The following is a 22,688-nucleotide window of genomic DNA, read 5'->3' as shown; positions in this document are numbered from 1 at the left end:
GGTAATGAAAATACTAGGAAAGGCATCCATACACGAAAATTAAAGTGCGCGGGAAACTTGAATGTGCTGTAAAATCCTCATGAGGCGAGAAATAAAATGTGGTTTACCGCCAAGTAGTAATATCAGGGCGGGTGGCATGTTATAAGGCAGTCGCAGCCGAGCCAAAGCGGGCCAATCGACAAGATGATGATGAATTAACAAGAATGGACCACCGAAAGAACAATTCGAAGCTGCAACCATATGCAAAAGACAGGCATAAGTCAGATGGCTATGTCCAATCTGCAGACGAGTTAAAAGTATTTCTTCTCGACGAGACAGACGAGAACTAGAGTTCCAAACTCCTAAGCGAGGTTTAATGGTATACAATTTGTTACCACGCCAACTGCTATTATTGCAAAAAGACGAGAATGGAACACCGGCTATAGATCAGTGCAAGGCAGGGGCGTCACGAGTTCAATACCATGAACAGCTGGATCTTTGCTACAGACTCCACTTGCTCATTACCAGAAATACCCACATGGATGGAGATCCAACAAAATTAGAGAACAGAACCAGAAGCAAGTACAGAATGGCACTTCAACAGAATACGTTGGGCTAGAGGGTGTTGAATATAAACATTAGTAAGGATGGCAAGAGCACTTGTGAAGTCAGACAGGATCAGAATACAAGTATAGGTCATAGCGTAATCTAAGGCTTGAAGAATAACAAGCAATTCAACGCTACTAAAGATGGACATAAAGGAAGGAAGGCGGTACTCATAGCGAGCATGGCCAAGGACAAAAGCACAGCTAATAGAGTTATGCTTTTGTCCTTGGCCATGCTAGCTGACACACACCATTATGCTCACTGGTTGCTGTACACCATTATGCTAACTTTCCATATAAAAATGCGAAAAGTTAGCATAATGGTTTACGCCAACTGAAATGATATATTAGGACAATTTATCTGCCAGGGTGGAATAGTGAGAAAAAACAAAATAGAAGTCTGCCACAGCAATAGTAAATTTATCCACAAGATTTAATACACAAATCCCAAAGGTCTGGAAACACGAGGACGTATCACGTACAGACGAAAGTAGTCTCCTGCTTCAAGAACAAAAGAAGGAGAGTGATCAAGAAGTGCTAGAACACCTGCAAAATAACGGAAGATCAAATAAATGTTAAAAGGAAGGTTCATGTGCATCAACATAGAGGCTAGGTATAGGATTAGTACGGAAAGCACTTATAGATAAACTAATAAAAAGATGATGGATCGTATCCAGCTCATGTAGAACAGACAGCCTAGCACAAGAGTAAGTCATATAAAAATGCGAAAAGTTAGCATAATGGTTTACGCCAACTGAAATGATATATTAGGACAATTTATCTGCCAGGGTGGAATAGTGAGAAAAAACAAAATAGAAGTCTGCCACAGCAATAGTAAATTTATCCACAAGATTTAATACACAAATCCCAAAGGTCTGGAAACACGAGGACGTATCACGTACAGACGAAAGTAGTCTCCTGCTTCAAGAACAAAAGAAGGAGAGTGATCAAGAAGTGCTAGAACACCTGCAAAATAACGGAAGATCAAATAAATGTTAAAAGGAAGGTTCATGTGCATCAACATAGAGGGTTTAGAACGTATGAGAGTACAGTAAAGACTTAAGAAAAAAATGAAATGTTTAAGTTTTACGTCCCACGATTATGCCGATTTGGCTAAAGGAGACGATGATGATGAGAGGAGTGAAATAGAGGAATGAAGAAAGTGTGAGGAAACGGAAGAACCCCAAGAAAACCCACGAGCACGGTGTTTGTCCACCAGAAAGTCCACACGGTGCGAGCTGGAATAGAATCAGCGACCCAAAGCACTGGAGGTGAACGCTCTACCACTGAGCCGCCGCGCGCCCAGTAAAGACTTAAGAGAACCGTACCACAACCCAGGAACGATGAGAAGGAACTCTCGAGAGTTTAGCGCTCTGAAGCAAGTATATTTCAAATTATTTAGGCGTTGGAATCAAGTTAGTTTGATATCAAATTGCAAGCCCAGAAAGCGAAAACTATCAACACATGATAGGCGTGTTCCAAAAAAGGTCACAGATACGTAATTGACATCAATGAACACATTTAGTTTTGTCGACAGGAAAACGGAACCCAGCCTTGGTTGTCCAAGTGCATAAGCGATTCAGAGTAAGCTGACGTTTTCGGGTGGATGTGCGAAGGTCACAGGAAGCACAACAGATGGTAAGATCATCCACATAAAAGAGACTATGAACAGGAATAGTAATATAAGACATTACACTATTCACAGCCACAGGAAACAAGATCATACTCAAAACACTACCTTGACGGACACCATTTTCTTGAAAGAAGCGATCAGAAAGAGTAGAGCCAGCTCATACTCTAAAATATTGGGCGCTACAAACTGTTCTAAAAACAAGGCCACACAGTCTCCAAGAATAAAGGTGTTGCAGAATTCCAAAGCGCCAGGTAGTACGACGAGCGTGTTCTAGATCGAGAAAGACAGTCACTAAATGCCCCCCAATGACGGAAAGCACCCTGAATGAGTTTGAAGATGGACACTGTGATCAGTGGTCGAACGAACTGACAATCCACATTGGAGGTTCGAGAATAAGGAATTCCGTTCCAAGAACCAGACCAACTGAAAATTAATCAGAAAAACTGTACAGATATAGCTTAAAGAAAAATAAAAATAAATAAATAAAAAAAAAAACTTTGATTTTTACGTCCCACAGATATGCCGGTTAGGCTAAAGGAGACGGTGATAATGAGAAATGAATGAAACTATGGAATGAAGAAAGTGGGAGGAAACGGGAGAACCCCGAGGAAACCCACGCACACGGTGTTTGTCCACCACAAGGTTCACTTGGCGGGGGCTGGGATCGAACCCGGGACCCTAAGCACCAGAGGTGAACGCTTTACCACTGAGCCACCGGGGCCCCCAGATACGGCTAGTAAGAGCAATAGGTCTATAGATGGAACTATAACTTGAGACCTTACCAGATTTTTAAAAGGAAGACCCTTAGGCTTTGGCCAGACCATTAGAAAGTGTCAATTAAGCTAGATATGATTAAATAAGGTCAATAGAGAGGTTTTAGCAAGAGCCCACATAACACCTGGTTATTCCTTAGAATTAAATCTATCACAACCAGAACACACTTCCAATGAGCGAAAAAACTCGCCTAGGTCGTAAACTCAGTTTCCTGACAATGCCTTAACCAAAACATTGTAGCAACTTTCATCGATGACTGCAGCGCTTCTAATGATATGTGGGGAGTGACAATACCTTGACGGATAGCTACTCATGCTATTCAACAGATTTTGGAAGGGCTCCTGCAAAACTTCTTGAGTGCTTTGCATAGAATTTTGTAACGAACTTTGGTAAAGACTTTATTTAAATTTCTTCGCCAGTAACTTCAACCTTTAGCGAAACAGAGATTCAAAATGAAGCTGCCTTTGTTATTCCATAACTTAAGACCTATACTGTAATTTATGTTTGATCGATTTTATTTTCCTTAATGGACGTTGCATGTTCTAATTTTACCTAATGTATTCAGATTCGGAGTCCACGAATATTGAAATATTGTATACGTTTTAGTCGAAATTCAGTCTTTCGTTACTACGTTAAGAAATGATAGGCATAGACTTTTAAAAACTGCTCTGAAATATACATCGAACTGCATTTGCCAAATCAGTTTTTGACGTCAGGGCACAAGTAACTAATAGGCCGAAACTTATTGTAGACCATGTTTCTAATTATAGATTGTAAACTGAATATTTACCCAGCTGTGCTCACAGAAACACTACGCGAATTATTCTTCTATTCATTAATATTGTTGTCACTTAATCAAGCATGCATACAAACTTATGTATTATCGTAATTTCTTATAAAATCACCTATATGCCTTTGTATTTATATTGCATACACAACAATATACGCACAATAGCTGTAAGCCCGCCCGTTGGCTGTGCTTTGACTTCAGAAAGATCTTTTGCGACCACGGTATTTGTGGTCATGAAGAAAATAACTAAGTTTTTAAGAGGCTACCGATGGAATTATTCTTCTTTGTAAAAATACCATAGATAAGCTCGTAATTTGCAGCCATGTGGAACTATGAGATTCAATTTTTTTTTCACTCACTGTGAATCCTAAGTTTGAGTATATATATACAGAATAGATAGAAAAAATATTTTCTCCAGTTAGATATTTCAATACTCTATAAAATGTTGCATTTTTTACACCCTTATTGTGAAACAAATCTTGTTCTCCAAAATAAATAAATAAATAAATAAATAATATATATATATATATATGCTACCTTTGGTGAGTTGACAGAGCTTCAAACATCATTTCAATAAATTTCAGGGAAGTTATTCTTGGTTTTAACAGGTTAATATGCATTATTCTAGCTGATTTCGGTTTTGGAAAGTAAAGTTTTGATAAATGAAAAGCCATTTCGAGAAAAGATATTTCTTTTAATCATTCAAAAATAACTTCTTAGAGGTATTAAAATATCGAAATCAAGGGGAAAAAATCGATTCACCTTGTATGTTTATGCGTCCCACTTCAGTGGATTCATAGCAAGTCGAATGGAACTGTATTGAACGTAATAGGTCAACGTGGCCACAGATTTTGCGTCTATCTTAAGGTATTGTTGAACGCAAGAAAGAAGAAAGAAAAAAAAAGAAAAGAAAAATGAATAGCCGCATCTGATGAACTTAAACCGGAAGTTTCTTCGTTTCCACAAAAGACGATAAACCACTGAAAGAAAGTAATTCGAAAGTTATTTCATACTTTTTCAGATTGATTTGAAGTCGTAATTTTTGTTTCTCTAAAAGCTTTATCTCACTACTTTCGGTGGTAATATAAGATGCTTATAAATTTGTCATCTGAAGTGAGCTGAGGGCATAGAAAAAACATAATTTTTTACTGCTGTGAAGCATTTGCACGAAGTAACAATTTAGCTTTTGCTTCTTTACCTTGGTTGGAGGTCTAGATGCGGTAAGTGATGTGAAAAACACGGAACAGTATGAATCTTTTACTTACGACTTCAAAGTCGTGGTTTCAATCATATTTGTTTTAGCATTTTTATTGTTAACTAGCTGTACAAATCTAGCAGCTTTATTAACCACCTAAGTGAACTTTGCATTATCCAATATACTACAATAAGAAGTAAACTATGATAAACTTAAGGTGAATTATTTTTATTATATCTAGGTTATAAAAACACAAGTTCTCAGTGCAAACTATGAAAAATAAGAGTTATTGGTCGTTAGTCAGACGTTGAAACTGAAAATTGTGTTTTAATGCTTTTTCAGGCATTTGCAGAGATTGTGGAAAGAGAAGTGAAGTAAATTTTATTTTTATATACTACAATACTCCAAATTAATTTTCTTAGTGATTACTATTATTGTGAAAAATTTGGTGGGTATGAGTTCAATCATTTTGCTGACTCCAGAAAAATCATCATCTCAAGTCTATGAACGAACAGGAATTTTCTCTTGTCCTCTCCTTCAAACATTCTGGGCAACATGCATCTCAGATTTTCAGCAATCGTAAATGATCACGTGGCAGGACTCATAGTGGTCTGGTCTCTTCAAAATAGTTGAAAAGTGACTAAAAGCACATGAAAAAGTGACCAAAATCTCATCAAAAAGTAACTTTAAAACCTTGATGCCAAACTTGTGCATAAATTGAATTTTACATCCCCCCCCCCCCCCGCAAACCAAATGCTAACCTTGCTTCTTCTCCACACTCCACTCAACAGACAACATATTTTCCTCACTTATAGTACTTTCGTCCAGTTCAGTCAAAGATGTAACAACTTCTTTCTTTACAAATAGCAACAACAAAATCTTAATAACAGTTTGAAGTTTAGAGTATAGAACATGTACACGGGACGACTCCTTCTGAAGCAGTGCTGTGATATCCTTGAAAAGTTTTGCACCTGAGATGACAAAATTTAACTGCGCTTTCATTGATGAGTTTTTCAAAATTTTAGAAATTGACTTGCATTTTCCAGTAGTCATGAGGTTTGATTTCTTTAGAGGAAGAAACTTGAGGAAATACTCCTGCAGAGCACTGAGGAGTTCAAGAACCAAGTTTTTATTTAAACCTGATCCCAGTAGATTTTATTGGTCCAATTTGGATTTTGTTAAATTTTATACGCACATTTAAAGCTGTATTCATACTTAAAATACCACTTAAGTATGAATACATGTTCATGTTCTTTGTACATACTTGGAATAGAACCATGGAATTTCCTTCGGCACAAAGAGAATCCGTGAAGAGTGATCTACGTTTCGTGGACATACTTTGCACTTCCTTATACTTTCTTTTTTAGAACGGAGAGAGTAGGAATTTTTATAAACTAACGAAGAGGTGGGTAATTCTATATAAAAGGAATGAAATCCCTTATTACACTCAGGATTCAAGGGTCAGCCATCCTTACTAAAGCTTTCTTTAACTTTCCTCAAAACATGCCACACAAATATTAGACAGTACCTCAAATCACAAGCCATAGATAAAAGAAAGCGGCCTTATTAACCCTTTTCGCACAAACGCTGTGTCAGGCACACATGTCATGAATTATCTCCTAGAGCCTGTATGCTTGGTTCAAAAGAGGTTTTTTTTCTTCTTCTTCTTCATTATAGCATTTTCCTGCTTACATTCAGAAAACTTTATATGATGTAGTTTCGAGCCAAACAAGGGGAATAAGTGTTGTTTTAGCTGTTATTTGAGTGGGTTTGTTGCATTTTTATTAGCACATGGTTATTCGGTTTTGTAATTTAATTATAATGCGTGCAAGGATAAGAGAGTTGTTACTGGGTTCGATTTTCCAATAGTCTCATTTACATTGTCAAACAGGATTGAAAAACATTTTTCCTTCGTAACTATTCTAGATGTTCCAACGAAATTTGGCATACGCATTATGTATAGGCGATAGCGTTTTTCAGGGTAGATTATATTCGGGAACCTGCGACCACGACTGTTTCACAACGCGTAGAATTTAATATAAGGATTTTTTTTGGAGGGAAATTTTCCCATTTTATTCCAAATTTCCCTTTTACATCATGCACATATTTGCATGACACTATTTGAAGTCATATCACAGATATGTACCTGATTTGTGCATTTGTAATTATTATAAGAGAAAATTTTGTTTTCTTTAATACAACTCTTTTTCGTTCGTATGTGTGTAATTATTCAAATTTAGTGTCGAGAAAGTAGGCGTAGTAGATCTTAAGTACTTTCCTTTTTTAAGTGAAGTATTTTGGATTTGTAATTAAGTTACGCATGGAGAAACACATTTCATTATTTGCTTGTACTAATGCAAGAGTACGTTCTAGAATGCAACAGTCGCATTGTTTTTTGTCCCAGATTACAGTGCAACACGTTAGAGCGAATTTGATCGAGCGTAAAGTCAATTCGTTTCGCATGATTCCCATTTTTTCATTGGTATTCTGTTCTAGAAATCCCCATTTGATAAATACATATTTAAAGCCAATTCTGAAACTAGGCGTGTACTGAGAACCACGATTAAAGAAATTAATTATGATCTCATTAAGGTTATTTCAATCCAAATTTTGAAATACATTTAAGAAGTGTCTTTTTTTAGGGGGGGGGGTCTGTGTTTATGTGGGTTTTACACTTTTTTTTGAGGGTGGATTCCAACAACCCTGGTGATCACTGATCTGAAAAATTTCGTTACGAAAGGTTCACTCGTTTCTTGGAACAGAAAATTTCTTGTAATGTCGGTGCCTCAGTGGTATGACTTAGCTGAAAGTACTCCTTGGAAGTAGCTGAACACTTTGATTCTTCCAGTGTTATGTTGTATAGAAGAGAAGTTGTGAGGGAGCAAAAAATAAGATCTACTAGTTTTTAAATTTTTTTTTTTTAAGAAGAAAAATGTTTATACGCTTAGTACTATTTTTCTTTTTCCAGTATCTCTAACAATTAATAAACTGACACCTCTAATATATCAGTCTGGCCGTTCTTTCTTATGAAAGATTTATTTTCTTTAAACCAAATACAAATTTACAACTCCCATGCAATACACCTATTCCATGACAGAAAATCTAGCATCTTTTTTTGTGGCTCCACTATTACTATCATTACTTGCACGAATTTTAGAATGACTCAGTAATATATTTTTATAAGGAATCATAAGCGAAATTTCTGTCAACGTAATAAATGCATATACTTCTGTAAAAGATTAAGTTTTAATTCAGGATATTATTTTCTTAACTTTACTACTTCCACATTGGAGATAAAACTAAGTAATTTCCAAGAAAGGTGGAAGAGTGAGTAACCACTTGACTCCTTTGTTGATGCCATTCTACACTACTGCATTAATTTACTAACATTACAAATTTCAAGTAATGTCCCTGTGTACATAGGTAGTAAAACTTACCTGTGTAGCTGCAGTAATTGAAACTACAAAGGATGGAATGCTGGAACAACTCAGATTAACGAGCCTGCCTTCTGCAAGAAGAACTATCCTTTTACCATCAGGCCAGATAACATGGTCCACTTGGGATCTCACTTTCTCCCAAGTCAAATCAGGAGTACGCAAGCTATTCTGAAACACACACAAAAGCATATCAAGGTGTTAAGACCTCTTATCATCATTTCTACAATCCTACTATTATTAATATTCATTTATATATATTCTATAAATATATAGTGTCTTCTGGGTTCGATTCCTGCAGGAGCTCTTCTGGTAAGCTGTAAGTCCGTGCGTAATATAGCCTCGCTGCTGAAAGAGACTAAACTCTGATTAACCAATATAATGTTTTCTTTTTGATGTTTCTTAATTGTACATAGTATCATCTTTTTCCTGAAGTTTAACAAATGAGATTTTTATAGGGATTATTATTAATTTACAGTAGAGCGTCGATTATCCGCGGGTGTCGGAAAACTGGTTTGTTCGGATAATCGAACTGTACTGTACTTCTACAGCCAGTGCCAAACCGACAGAAGTGTGCTGATTGTTGAAACACAGCGACTGGTGGCTTGGCCGGTCAGCAGCGCCTTATGAAGGCCCCATTAGAAGCAATGTTCCGCCAGCGGTGGCTCAGTGCGGCGACTACTGTGGGAAACTTGGTTTGGGAGTGAGGGGGATGATGGACGGTAGGGTGGGAGAGTAACAGGTGCGAGCGAGTACACAGTTCGGTTAAGCGGTCGTTCGGTTGACCGACGTTCGGATAATCGACACTCTACTGTATTTAGATTTTTTTTTTTTTTTAAATAGACATTTGTATTTATGAAGCGAATTTTTCAATTTTTCAATTGAAAGCTATTCGAATAACAACAGTATATCAAAGATGATGTTTTGACTACGAAGAATTCATCAGAAAGATAATCCAGAAACACCAATAAAAAAGCTTTGTTAGTAAGTTGGTGTACTACAATTTGTGGTACATGCATATATTGTTATATCGTAAAATAACCAAGAGCAATCTATAACCACAGGGAAACTAAGCGACCATAAATATCGATAAAACCTACGCAATATTCATAATTACCACTGTTGAGACAGACAGACACTCACATACACATACACGAAAGTTAAGATCGTGCTGTAAGAAGGATTTAAGCTCTCGTGTGTCCCTAAGCATGAATGACAAAGTGTTTTACTCAAAATATTGGAAGAAAGATTGCTGAGAAACTTTACTACGTGAGTGATTTGAGGTACTGCAATGTGTGTCATAGATTCAGTAAGTTAGTATAATCATACAATACTTTACAAGTGACTATTTACATTAAGCAAGGTCTTTGTTTTATCCAACTGATTGTTAATTTTTAGACAAGCCGTAATGCGTACTGACTTCTCTCACTACTGTGAATGATGTTAATACCAGATGTACTACACAAGAATATTGCACTAACATATGAATTGTTCACCTTGGTAAACAGGAAAATAAATTATAAAAGTGTGTGTATGCGCAAACCGCACATCTGTCAGTTCGTTGTCATGATACAGACTTAAATATTCACATGTAGAACAATTACGAAAATTAATCTTTAGAAGAAGTTAGGTCTCGCATGTAGATTCGAGTGGATTTTAACTAGCCGTTCTTCAATCTTATTACAGGATATGCAAAATAACTCTCTACCTGCGGACGCCGTTTACAGCTGTCTTACAAATATTTCCAAATGTACAAGTAGCTTAAGGATAGAAAGCTATGCGATTATTTTTCTTTTAAAAAACATTTTTGAAACACGTATTTATTCGGTGTAGCCAAAACGTTTTTTTTTTTTTTTTTTTCCTGGCGTTTCATCTTTACCTAATTCATACGCCATTTCCTATTTCTTCCTTCTTTCACTCCATACTGCTGAACAAACAGTCCGGACACGAAACAAACTATCGTTTTGAGACACGTAAGAGTGAATGGGATCATTATGAAGCTTAGACTTTCGTGTGTCATAAAAACTGGTAAAGTTAGTCAGGGATGTAGCTTCTTCTTAGCTGTACAAATAATATTCATAAATTTGTCGCTACCTTTTAAATGAATGCAGTTCGCTTTAATCGTGTATTATCGTACGCTACAGAAAACATTTTAACAGAACGAAATTGTACTTAAAAGAAAAAAAAGTTCCAAAGATTATTTTCAGAGTTTGTAATTTTCAAAACAACACGCACTTAGGAAGAAATGCAAAATCTTAATCTCCGAAAATGTCAAAGCCTCAAAGTAGAATGTTGGTGAATTCATATTGTTAGCGTTGCGAAACTGGTGAGGGAAGGAAGTCGTCCCGCGATCTTAAAACTAATTGATAAGTAAATCGATCACGTGACAGGACTGAATATTATGTGCGTAAATGTAGAATTACGAAACATGACCTGACAAAATTTGAAAATAATTACCATAACCTCAAAGAGCACTCAGAAAATTAAGAAACATTGACAGAGGATAGTAATAACAGGATGTCACAGGTGCCGGGTTCTTATCAGTTTTACTGAAGCAAATTAACAGGTAGTTAATTTAGCTGATGTTGAATGTAGTTCTATATTTCTCGCATGCATAGTGGAAACTAGAAACTAATGCTTGGAGAACATGTTTGACACTGTAGGTAATGTTGCCAATGCATCAATCGTAACGCTAAAGAAAATAAGTCTCAAGGATACGGAGAGTCTACAAGCTGGCAACACTGCGCTCAAATTCGTGTATCACTACACTGACTACTATCCAGAGAGTTTCTCATTTCAAAACGCTGTAGTCAATATGATTTGTTTCTCGTTATTCTCTAGAATTATTTAAAACTAAACTCAAATTAATAACGATGCATTCAATCATTCAGTTTTGTCAAAGTTTTGCATACTACTGTGTATTTTCTACAGTGAGTTGTCATCTACATTATTTATTTATTTATTCTTTGTACAGTTGTTTCAAAATGTTATATGGTGCGAATTTTACTTTATGAAACTTATGATAATTCGTTTAGCTTTCAAAAAGTGCTGCTGGAATGTTGCGGTTTGAAGTTTTAATTGGTACCAGTTAATTTTACTTTGAACTGTAATAAGTACTCGTAGTCAGATAATAGCTCCCTAAAGTGCGTGTAATTCAGCTTCTTTGCCATGTTTGAATAACTTTTCATTTAATCGTATGACTGTAGAATAATTTAAGCTGGAGCAAATGTGACGAACGTAGGACTTAAAAATTAAAACAACAATGAGTATAAAAAATTAGTACTACTTACAACATCAATCTCGGTGTTAGAGTGGCCCATATTACAGACTACACAACCATTCTTCATTTTATCCATATGTTCACGAGTTACCACATTTTTATTTCCAGTGGCAGTGACCACGATATCTACGTTGCGGATCACTTCATTCAATTTTACTACCCGAAAACCGTCCATACTGCAAAGACAACATAAATATTAGAAAAACTGTCCAATCAATCACATCTGAAAATATAATGTAACTTAGTAACAAATCAAATGCTAAATTTGAAGAATATCTGTGATTTAAAGTTAGATATGATTAATTTCGGAATGTTTATATAATAATAAGGATTAAATACACCAAATTTTAAAAGGTAAAACTAAACACACTGTATCGAAAATCATATTTCTAAAGGGGATTTTTTTTTTTTTTTTCAAAAGACAAACATTAAGTGAAATAGAAAATTATTTACGTTGGATAGAAGTATTGGCAACACTTCTCATTTTAGAGGGTTTTGTCTCAGCTCTACCAGAATTAGCTGATAAAGGAATGCGAGACGAGGAAATGTGGTGAAGTAGAGGAAGAAAGTAGAAGCGTCACAACAATATGTTTCTAAAAGACTATCAACCTGCATGTATCAAGATTGAAGTGGTACGTGGGCACAATGCACAAAAATTGTTTTCAAGGACTTCGTGAAGCGTGTAGTGATTCAGCGTTGCTGTTCAATCGAGACGATCCTCAACAAACAACAGCACAATTCAGCTCCTTGCCTCTCTGCTGCATGCGGATCACCGATGGAGTGCGCGAGAGTTAGCTGCACAGGTAGGCGTGTGCCACAAAACAGTGCTGCACACTGTGCACAACATTCTTGGGTTCTGCAAAATCGCAGTGCATTGGATATTGCAACAAATCACAGAGGTGCAAGAATGCCATTGCTATGCACTTGCACAAGAATTGCTGAACCGCTATCAAAGGAAGGGGTGGAGACTTCCTTACAAGGATTGTCACTACGGACGAAACTTTGTTCGGTCGTATGAATCACGGTTCAAGTGGCAGTAAAATGAATGGAAACATCCTAGTTCCCGTCGCTAAAGAACGTGCGCCCTGTTTACAGTGTGTGTGTGTGAAACTGATGTTTATCATGGCTTACGATATTGACAAGGTTATTCTGCACCATGTCATAAATTAAAGGCAGAAGGGTTACGGGTTGCAACTTCTTGCGAAAACACCTTGTTCCTCTACTCTGGAGAAAGCGATGATAGGTCGGAAACGGACTGCCATCATTCTTCATGGCAATATACTGTGTCACATGGCTAACACTTGTGACGGAGCTCCTGCCTCTGTGGCAGTGGAAAATATTATAATACCCACCGTATTCATATGATATGAGCCCGTGCAATTATGACCTTTTTCTCAAAATGAAGGAACCACTTCGCGGGAAGCACTGCAAGAGAAGTTGGCAGTCCCTGCGGGACAACGAAAAAGAGAATGCGCTGCCGGTGTACGTCCCCTTCCACATTTGTAACAGAAATGGAAGGCGATTATATTGCAAGAATGTAACAGGGTTATTCTAGGTATAAAGCCAGGTACGAATTATACAAATCTTGCCATTACTTTTTATCCAACCCATGTACATGAAACCTCCTTCGACATAGCTATATTTCATTGCTTTTAGAGCACGAGAAACTCGCATCGCGACAGAACCAAGAAGATCAAACAGCGAAATGAGAGCATATCCGAAGAATGCAACAGGTATTAGGGAAGAGAACTGCAACGTTTTGGATGCTTAAAGTTAGATGCTTAATGTTACAAGTTTTGCAGGAATTGAAGACGACACATTTTAGAGTTTCTCAAAATTGTGATGAGTGAGAACTGATAGTAAAAACCAGGTAAATATAAGACAAATACAAAGTTTCGATGTAGATCAAGAATACGGGGTCACTTTTCGATGTAAACTGTATTGATTCACAAAGGAAAAGTAATGTTAAATAAACTTATTTACGTACGCGCAAAACATGTACGTCATATTTGAACACAGAACAACGTAAAATGTGCAGTTCATTACTATGTAATTATAATACAAAGCTACCTTGTAGTGACTGTTTTTTTAGCACTAGCCTTCATTTACGTGCATACTAAATGTCAATAAAGCGCATGTTCCTACAGATGTAAACCTGTGGTTTCTCCAGATTCATCCTGCCCTTAATCCGGAAAGCTCATTATGCATCATTGTTTTCCATGAAATTTTGTATTGAACTTTTCTTTGGTGATAATTTGGTCAGTAAACAAGTTTGCTAAAATTTTTGCAAGAATTATAAACGATAAAGATGAATTTCCTTGTTCATTTGTTTATATTTATTCAATCAATCGTTATGCTACTTGGAGGTACGTTTGTAGTTTTAAGGTTGCACATGGTAATAGAACTATAATAAATAAGATTGTAAAAATGACTGGAATGTGTTGCTAAGGTTCTACTGACTGTTTTTCCTGATGCGCCTGTTTTGAACGTTATTTTCCTAATTAATTGTGATTACGTCAATATAACTATACAATCATTTCTGTTTCATTTCTCTCCTTTACTACTAATTATTTTCATGCTTTCTTTCTTGTTCGCATATACGTATAAATCTATATTGTATTTGTTAGTATCCTGCTTATATTTCGACTAATTCTTTAACTTTGCAGTAAATTTTGTAATTTTGAAAGGTCATTTGTTATATTTAGTCCTAATATCTTCAGTGTTATAGTATATAAAAGAGGATGTTATATGTATGCATCAATACGAAATTCAACCGCATCCCGTATTCACGCCATACTCAGCGGCACCACATGGTGGTTTTAGTTTGTTTTCTTTGATGAATGTTGGATAGAAAGAGAACTAGTTTTATACTAGAACTGTTGTAAGCAATCCAAAAACTGCATAACTTGGTTTCTCACACGTCCAAATCCCACTTTGATTAAACATTTGACACAATGTAATATTTAGTCGTACAGGTTTACTTTTGGCGCACCAATAGAGATTTTTTTTTTTTTTTTTTGAAAAATCATAACTCTTTCACTAATTTACTTGTTATTGTCCTCTCAAAGGTTTCCACTGAGCGACAAGATAAAATTCAAGGGGGCCGCCAGAAATAATTGTTGAAAAATTACAATTATTTTACGATTTGTGTATAAATACGACTTCCGGATGTGTAGCATAAGATATACAGTGGAAAAAGAAATCAACTTCTCATAAGTGGCCACTAAGGCGTGCAATACACTACGAGATCAATCCGAGGAAATGTTATGACATATCTTGTAGGAAATCCTACCCTTTTTGTGCCATACACGTGAAGAGTTTTCTGTCTGACCGAATGACGATTATCAACATTGTGAAATAGTTCTATTTAATAAAAGTACAAAATTGAAGAATTACTATGCTAACCGCACTGCACATCCCAATGATATTAATACCAGACGCTAGATTGTTAAATTGGATACCTCTAAAAAACTTAGAAGTCAGAAGGGTTTACTTTTGGCGCACCACATTTTAGAAGATTTACAACTAAAATTCAATACTTTGCATGAAAAGACATATTTATAAGGAACAAATTTCATATTTGTAAGGTTACTAGTGTAAAATCATTATAAGTGTCTTAACGACGGATAAAATAGGTGAGGGACAATGTTTAGCAGAAATTGTCCAGCTATTTTTTTTCAAGAAATGTTACAATTTCGGTAGTTTGTATTCACATTAATTTAGTTTAGGTTGGTTCAGGTTAGTTACGGTTAGGTTAGGTTATGTTAGATGATATTAGTATATGGGTCCAGCAGAATTTTCAGAAAGTGATAGAATTTAGCTTACTCCTTTTAAGATTAGGTTAGTTTAAGTTAGTTAATTTCATTAGGTTAGATTTGGGTAGGTTGTGTTAGGTCTAAGTACTTGCATCTTCCATTTCTCCTCTAAATTTTGTATGTTTTGCCTAATTCTGAACCCCTTCTGCGAAACATATACCTAAGTGAGTGCATATGAAAGATGAGCGGTGATACTATTTTCCACCACCGGTGTATTTCTGCATAGTTTAGAGAAGCCATAATCTGTTTACAAGTGGAGGGCTACTACCACGATACCATGACAAGTGCTATTCAAACTCATATCATTGCCAAAACCCACTCGTTTCCACTACATTCGCTTACGCGCCTGCTTTCTTCGCTCGCACCCCCTGCCTGACGCTCGGGCCCCCGCTTAGCCTTGGCCTAACTCGGTTAGATAGCATTCGTACTTTCCAGAGGCCACCTAGCACAACTTGGTTTGCGTTTTTTGTACTATAGTTTTTATACTATACGTCCGGCCCCCGTATTTGTACGCAAATCGTTAAAAAAATGTGTTTATCAACACTTGCTTTTGATGGTCCCCTTGAATTTTATCTATGCCATGTGAGATATTTTCATGTCGGTCAACGCAAATCGTTTAGGAAACAGTGACAAATTATAATTTTTCAGCAATTATTTCGATTGGTACACCTAAAGTAAACCTGCACGATCAGAAGATACCTCATCAGTTTTAATTTCACTTGTTTTGTTTTCACTTTCTCTCACCTGAATCGAAATCTTACGAATTTTCTTTTCAAAATAGAGCGTGCTCTAAACAAGAGAAATCTCATAGGATCGTTTAGAACACAGGAAATGACATGAGATCTGACGCCATACACGTTGAAATTTTGACTCTAGGACAAATCGTAAGTGATTTCCTAGGATCTATCGTATAGTGTATAGCGGACCTAAAAGCACGACTGAAAGTCCGAAGAGAGCGGGCGTGTTAGCAATGGTGGGTAAGCGCGCAAGCGATTGTGTTCGTAGGAAGTAGGTTTTCGCAATGATACGAGTTTCAATAGCACTTGACGTCCTTTCACTCTAGTAACGCTTCGGCTGTAAACATAAAATACGGGTTCTGTATACTATGCAGAAATATGCTGCCCGTGGAAAATAGCGTTTAATAGAGCCATCTTTCATATGCACTCACTCATTTTGTCCGTCATAAAGCACCTGTAATGATTTCATATTAGTAACCTAGTAACCCTCCACTTGTAAACTTAAAATACAACTGTATTACTTTGTATTTAATTCTGTCACCTGCAGAAATTTGTTTTTTGCAAACGTCTTTTCATGCAAAGTATTGAAATTTTACCTGTAAATCTTCCATAATGTGATAAGCCAAAATTACACCTGCACCGATTTGAAATTGTATGACAGGCTTAATAGACACAAAACTAATTTCTAATGGCTATCTAGCACAGGTTAGTGCGTGTTTTTACACTTTTTCTATGCGAATACCCAACATCTCTGGGCCCCTCCAATTTCACCTGTATATCACTGTATATCAAGTGTCATATCACTGAAAATACTTGGCGGAAGCATAAGTGCATAATAAGTAAAAGAATTGTACTATTTCAACAATTGAAGATTCGCTGTAGAAAATAATGTAAGTGCCAAAAACAAAAGTTACTGTAACAGTAGACACACAAGATTCAATTGTGCTCAAAAGTCACAAAATTGAAAATATTATTGATTAGAAATGTAACTTAGTATATATGGAAATATAAAAATCTAAGGCATAAACGTATTAAAAAATTAAACAGGTGAAAGAATTGCAAGGTGGCAATTACAGCGTCTAGCGCTCCTTATCCTGAACTGGCCAAGAGTAATATTCTCATGTCACCCAGTGCCAATATTTCACAAAAGCATGTGGAGAAATTACCGAAAGAATGTTAATTTTTAGGTAAGTATTTCTGTTGGCCGTTCGTCAGCGGTTATTCACCTGTGCCAAGTAGGGTATTGTCATGTCGCACATTGCTTTGCAAATACTGTATTTTACAGAAGCATAACGAAGAAATCAGTGAATGAATTATAATTTTTCAACAATTATATCGACTGGTGTTTTGAAATTTAACATCCACGATTATTGACATCCCGCAATTCATGATTGTAGTTAACTTGGTCATAAAGTATTCATTCATTCATTCATTCATTTATTTCGTCTTTTTAGTCATACATATTGCACGATTACGTGCGTATGAATAAGACTCGTCAAGGGTACAAATATATAAAACACGTAGTAATGACAAATACATACCTATTGAAATAAACTACTATGCTACATCTACGATATAAAAGCATTACATAACAATATATTTCCAAAACTATCAATAGACAATTGAATTAAACTACTATGCTACCCAAAACTATCAATAGATAAATTCACTTACATATCTAAAAATTAGTTTACAGAATAAAAACAGTGCTGCAACAGATAGGTTTTCATTAACCTCTTGAACTCTCCTTTTTGTTCTGTCCTTCGAATATTCTGAGGTAGTTTATTGTACAATATAGAACCCATAAACATTGGATTCCTTTCATATAACTTAGTGAAGTGCTGTTTGCTGGGGATTTTATCCTTGCGCCTGGTATCATATTTATGTGTTGATGGTGTGTTAAATAAGTCAATGTTGTTTTTGACGAAGAGCAGCAGTCGAAACATGTAAAGAGAGGGTAACGGCAAAATTTTAAATTCCTTAAATATTGGCCTACATGGGTCGTTTATTTTGGCCCCTGCTGTAGTTCTTAAAAGCCTTTTTTGTATTACAAACAACATATTACTTTTTCGAGAATTTCCCCAGAAGATTATGCCATATGTAAGTAAAGACTGAAAGAGACCGAAATATAAGTTACGAATCGTGTCAAATTGTAAAACATGTTTAATTGATTTTAATGCATAGAGCATTTTATTGAGTTTTTGGGCCAGTGAAAATATGTGAGTTTCCCAGGAGAGGTTGTGATTTAGCCAGAGTCCCAAAAAGTTGGTTGACTTTGAGTACATGATTTTATGATTATTTAGCATTATATCAATTTCTACGCACTGCTTATTTTGAATGTGATGGAAATTTAGAGCTGTAGATTTGTCTGTGTTTAATTTTAGTTTGTTTCGGGCAAACCAGTTTTCTAAACTACGAGTTGTCTCGTCAATTTTATCGCAGACAATATCATAGTTTGTACCTGTTATTGTTAGGCTTGTGTCATCTGCGTACATAGTTGTATTTGCTAATGATACGTCATGTGGCAAATCATTTACGTATAACAAAAATAATATGGGTCCTAGTATCGAACCCTGAGGGACGCCGGTAGAGATGCTTCTAAATTGAGATTTATAAGTTGCTGATTCAGCTGTGTCTGACGAAAAAGATATTTCAACAGCTTGAGTGCGATTTTGCAAATATGATTTAATCCATGAGTTAACGACTCCTCTTAGACCGTATCTGTTAAGTTTTTGGATAAGAATGTTATGAGGGACAGAATCAAAAGCTTTGGATAAATCTAGAAACAATCCTACGCATTTTTTGCCTTTGTCCAGGGCCTCCGTAACCTCATTGATATAATTATAGATAGCAATTTCAGTTGATTTGCATTTTTGAAACCCGAACTGTGAAGGTGAAATTACATTATGCTTAGATAGGAATGGTATAATTTGGTTGAGAAAGGCTTTCTCTATAATTTTTGAAAAAGAAGACAACAAGGAAATTGGTCTGTAATTTTCGATTTTTGTATTGTCCCCCTTCTTATATAGCGGTTTAACTTTGGCATATTTTAATTTGTCAGGAAAGGTACCTGTCTGAAAGGACATATTTATGAGGTAGGACAATGGTTCCGAGATGTGAATGCTGCATTTTTTGATGATGGCAATTGGTATTTCATCCAGACCAGAAGACCACTTTGACTTCAGTGACATTATTATGTTATGTACCTCTCTTGCTGAGGTGGGGCGTAAAAACATGGTACCGATAGTTGTGTTTATCTTGCGAATGTTTGGGTGCGATTTATCATTAGGACCGTGCTGGTTATGTAAACCTGTGTAATAATTATTGAAGGCGTTTACAATATGGTCTGGGTATGTAACTTTGCTCCCGTTAACATCCAACTCAGTAATTTCATTTTTCGTTTTGATGCTATGTTTTAACTCTATATTTACTACCTTCCACATAGCTGCCTGTTTGTTTTTACAATTGTCTATATAATTTGAGTAAGGTGATTTCTTGGCAAATTTAAGCAACTTTTTATAAACGGTTTTGTAGCGTTGATAATATTCCTGCATTTCTGGAGATAAATTCCCTTTTTTATACGCCATATTAAGAGACCTTAGTGTTTTGCTTGACGTTTTAATACCGGTGGTTACCCATGTTTTTTTATTACATGTCGATGTAGGAACAGAGTATATTTTTTTGGGACACGCTTCGTTGAAGTAATTTGCAAAGATATTGTGAAAGCTATCCCACGCTTGATTCATGTTATTAGCCCCATATACCTGCTCCCAAGTTTCGTTGAATAAACGACAGTTTAGATGTTGTATGCTCGAGTCATTAAAGTTTCTTTTCGTTAATAATCTAGTACCGCGTTTATGAACTGTACTGTTAGTAATCTCGTTACCTTTTAGCATTACTGTAAAAATCTGCGCCTCATGGTCTGAGAACCCACTGTTTAGTACTTGAACATTACAGGCAAGACGATCGGTATTGTGTAAAATTTGATCTATTGCACTGTTTTTGTTTTTAGATAACCTGGTTGGCACTCTGACTGCTGCAGTTAAGTTATATGCTTGCAACAGAATCTCGAGCTGGCCATTTATTTTGGGTTCTAAAAAGTCAATATTAATGTCACCTACTATGACAACTTGCTTACCCGTTTTAATATAAGATTCAAGGATAATTTCTAATTTTTTCAAGAAAATATTAATGTCGCTGTCTGGGGTTCTATATACACACAAAATAATTAACTTCATATACGGTATTTCTACTACACATGATTCAAAATCCTTTTCTATATTTAGATAATTAAATTTAGTTATGACCTTATTTTCTAAACCTGTTTTGACATAAATACAAGACCCCCCTCTATTTCTAACAGATCTACTGTAACTAGCGATTAGATTAAAACCGGGAAGGTTAGTTATACTCAGCTCATCTGAATTCAACCAGTGCTCAGTTAAACATATTAACTTTACATTTTCCTTAATGTCACTTATTAACACTTCCAACATATTTCTTTTATCAATCGTAAACCCTTGCACATTCTGATGGTATATTACTAACTCACCCGGCTTTTCATTCACCATAAAAAATCATCTTTAAAGGTATTTGGTTTTTTACACCTTGCTGATTTTCTAGTTTGCAAAGTCGATTCATTTCCACTTGAACATTTTATAATTCCATTCTCAACTTCTGACGCTTGTTGATTTTCCACAGCACGCGCGATCTTATCTGACACAATGACACCTTTGGAGGATATTTCACTATTGTCACTTGTTATTTCACCCTCGGTTTCTTTGTGAACTGTCTTTTTAGCCGGTAGCTCACTATGGTCACTTCCACGTATGTTTCGGTTAACACTGTCATTACTGTTATTGTTACTAACCACCTGCATATTGTTGTTGTTCCGAGGAGTCGATTCCTTTACTTGAACCGCTTGAGAAGAATTTACACGAAACGGTAATGTTATAGGAGCTTTCATGGGCTCTATTGTTGATAGTAGATCGGTTAGGTCTTCGGCGAGGGAGTTTTTACCGGTACCATTAAGATGCTGACCGTGTCTCGTGTGATAGTGTCTTGGATATCTGCTAATATTGAGAATCTTCACATTTCTAAATCGTTTGCAAATATTCTGAATTTTAGTGTTTGTTTCATGTACCTCTTTGTTCACTATGGAGGAATCTATTAGATCGTGGCGATGCGGTAACGTAGCGACTATTACATTTGTATGTGTAAGAGTTGGTAAAGTTGTTCTCAGGGTGCTCATTAAGTTCCTCCCCTCGTTTCTTGCTATATCATTTGACCCCCCAATTATGACAATAGCATCCTTATCAAGCATGGATTCCCCAGTTACTAGAGCTGGTTTTATTAGTTCACTGACACTGGCACCTGGTTTCACAAAACCAAAAACATTTTTGTTTCTATTTCTTTCTTTGATTCTTTCTGCAATACCCCGACCGTGGCTGTCTGCCACTATTAAAATATTACAATATTTCCCGATTTTACTTGCAGGTTTTTCCTGAACCAGTTTAGACTCACACTTCGTATGTTCAATTTCAACTACCCCTTTACCCATCTCGTTTGTAGCTAATGGCGAATATCTATTGAAAATTTGAATATCCTGTTTTTTAGTAAGCAGATGATTTTTTCTCTTCTTAGGATCTCTTGTATCTTTCACAACACGCCACTCACTCCTATTTGGGTTAGTTCTACTGATCTGTCTATTGACATGAAATGTGCCTTGTACTAAGGGAGTACACGGCTGTATTTTAATTCTGCTTTGATTTGTTGGTAACGTAATTCGTGATCGTACGCAAGAATCATTAAGTTGATTTGGATTATGATAGTTTACTGCACCACTATTTTGCTTGACAATATCACTCCACGCACACTTTTTCTCGGTTGCATTTACAGTACCGTCAAGTGCCTGCTTACTATTAGTATCACTATTTTGTAGACTGCGCACGTCTTCATGTAGAACTTCGATAATCTTGTGTAGATTTTCAACTTCATTTCGAAGGTTTCCAATTTCCTGCAACATGGAATCAACGACAGAATATTCATAGTTATTAACAAGTTGTCCTGGGAGATCTCGATGCTCAATTGTTTCTTCTGTTACACTTCTATTTAATACTTGTTTTCTACTGGAACTTTTTCCTTTAGCCTGGTTGCCTATACTGATATGGCAGTTGCTGCTCTCATTGTTTGTGGGTTTATTTACGCATTTGAAGCATTTACCATTATCTTCAGCGCAAACATTACGGGACGAGTTGCACTGCCCAACTGTGACTGACGCCATCGCCATCGCTATGAACATGGATATCACATTAAATACTTGTCATCTGGGGGGGGGGATAATTAATGGGTTAACGCCGCAGATGGCGACTCAAAATGCAAAATCTACGGAAGAATGAGCAGAATCACACGAAATGTCATCATGAAAGTAACAAAAAATATAATGG

At 36.2% G+C, this 22,688-nt stretch overlaps 1 protein-coding gene across 5 annotated transcripts in view; it reads right to left on the bottom strand.

Annotated features, from left to right (window-relative positions):
- Positions 1 to 22,688, bottom strand: part of LOC145688196 (adenosylhomocysteinase-like 1) — a 230,486-nt gene that overhangs the window by 12,228 nt on the left and 195,570 nt on the right. For all 5 annotated transcript variants that reach the window (XM_081762072.1, XM_081762071.1, XM_081762074.1 and 2 more), the window contains 2 exons: positions 11,701 to 11,866; positions 8,414 to 8,581 (listed from right to left, as the gene is read on the bottom strand). In XM_081762072.1, coding sequence (XP_081618198.1) covers positions 8,414 to 8,581; positions 11,701 to 11,866 — 334 coding nt within the window. The remainder of the gene's footprint in view (positions 1 to 8,413; positions 8,582 to 11,700; positions 11,867 to 22,688) is intronic.

Source organism: Thermobia domestica, chromosome 6, assembly GCF_964235325.1.
Source record: "Thermobia domestica chromosome 6, izTheDome1.hap1.1, whole genome shotgun sequence".
Lineage (NCBI taxonomy): Eukaryota > Metazoa > Arthropoda > Insecta > Zygentoma > Lepismatidae > Thermobia > Thermobia domestica.
The sequence above is the reverse complement of the archived record's forward strand: the minus strand, read 5'-3'. Positions and strand labels throughout refer to the sequence as shown.